Source organism: Gavialis gangeticus, unplaced genomic scaffold, assembly GCF_001723915.1.
Source record: "Gavialis gangeticus isolate Ggan-Ray unplaced genomic scaffold, GavGan_comp1, whole genome shotgun sequence".
Lineage (NCBI taxonomy): Eukaryota > Metazoa > Chordata > Crocodylia > Gavialidae > Gavialis > Gavialis gangeticus.
In genome coordinates this window covers 38,246,972-38,248,396 of record NW_017729032.1, presented here as the reverse complement: position 1 = coordinate 38,248,396, position 1,425 = coordinate 38,246,972, and the positions used below count along the sequence as shown (strand labels likewise).

General features: G+C 35.9%; 1 protein-coding gene across 2 annotated transcripts in view; it reads right to left on the bottom strand.

The window, feature by feature from the left end:
• RNF17 (ring finger protein 17) overlaps positions 1 to 1,425 on the bottom strand; it is a 123,206-nt gene that overhangs the window by 119,848 nt on the left and 1,933 nt on the right. For both annotated transcript variants that reach the window (XM_019525070.1, XM_019525071.1), the window contains exon 2: positions 1,151 to 1,248. In XM_019525070.1, coding sequence (XP_019380615.1) covers positions 1,151 to 1,248 — 98 coding nt within the window. The remainder of the gene's footprint in view (positions 1 to 1,150; positions 1,249 to 1,425) is intronic.

Genomic DNA, 1,425 nt, shown 5'->3' with positions numbered 1-1,425 from the left:
AGTTTTGTGACCACAGCAAGGCACAGGGCTGTAGCCTGACCATACCAGCTGATCACTTAATTAATGGTGTGATAGTAACACACCACAAAGTTATTCCACAAAAATATATGTAATAACTTTGTGGCTTATTCCTCCTTCCATCACAGCATTAATTGATTGAACAGCTGGCTGGGTGACAATTTAAGACTTAACTGATTATCAGATCTTAAGTGTAGATACTGCTTTAAGAGTATGGCTTTCTTAAAAAAAATTAACACTCAAGTAAGAGTAACCACTTTGCAAAAAAACAACCCCCCCAACAACTATTTATCCTGCTGTAATCCCACCTAATCACATGTAGCAACTAGGCTTCTGGGACATATTCTATGGTTCTTTGCACTGCAGTAAACTAAGTCACTATGGCAGTAGTTTTAAAACTTTTTAGATTCAAGACTTCACTTGAAAAATGCCACTTCTTATCTTTCACATATTTTTTGATTGTGGAAAAATACTAGAGGAACTCTTCTGTTGCAATGAACTCGAAGACCACAACAGGCCAGAATGTTTTGGACATCATGGGTTCCTACCTGAAATATCTGTGTTTATCCTGAAAATAATGCGTGGTGGGTATCTGGCACACCTATTGGTGCTAATATTGCGCAGCACCTTTAAAAGGATACCATGGGACCCTGCCTGAGAATCACTACATTATGAATTTCCCTGTGAACTATGGAGGAACTGTTAACAGTTAACAAGTTGTATTATTTTGAGTTTTGGCAGACCAAAGCTGACAGGCCAGCCAGCCAAAACAAAAGCATCACCATAGTTGATCTAAGCATCTGTGTGCAAGGATGGGACTAAAGTTAGGAAAAACTCAAGCCATGATTCAAGTTATCTTCATTACAAAGTTAATCTCTTACCGTTATTTACTTGAACAAACACATTTACTGCACACCAAATAAGGTTAAGACCCCATATGCAAATAATACTGAAAAAAAAGATTTAAAAAATGCATTTTTATTTGAAACGACTGCATTAAAAGGTCAATAGTGATCAACAACTACAACTAAGTTGTTCTTTATAATAGGATATAAGTATGGCATCTGAGCTATCACTGGGCAGGATTTTCATTAGCAAACCAATTTGACATTTAGAAGTTACCAACACTTACCTCACAATCATGAGGTATTTTCGTACTTGACCCACGTGCTACTGATAAACGTAATTCACAGATGTCCTGTCCACAATGTGATGCACGGTGATAACTACCTGATTAAATCAATTATGGAGTAAATATTAGCAGTATCTAGATATAATTTCAGCATTTTTCACAGTTGAACATTTTTTAAAGTGACAGTTCCCATATAAAGCCACCCAATTTGCAAAAACAATAGGATTATTTAAGAAGAAAACAGGAATCTCAGGACAAAAAAAAAAAAAAAAAAA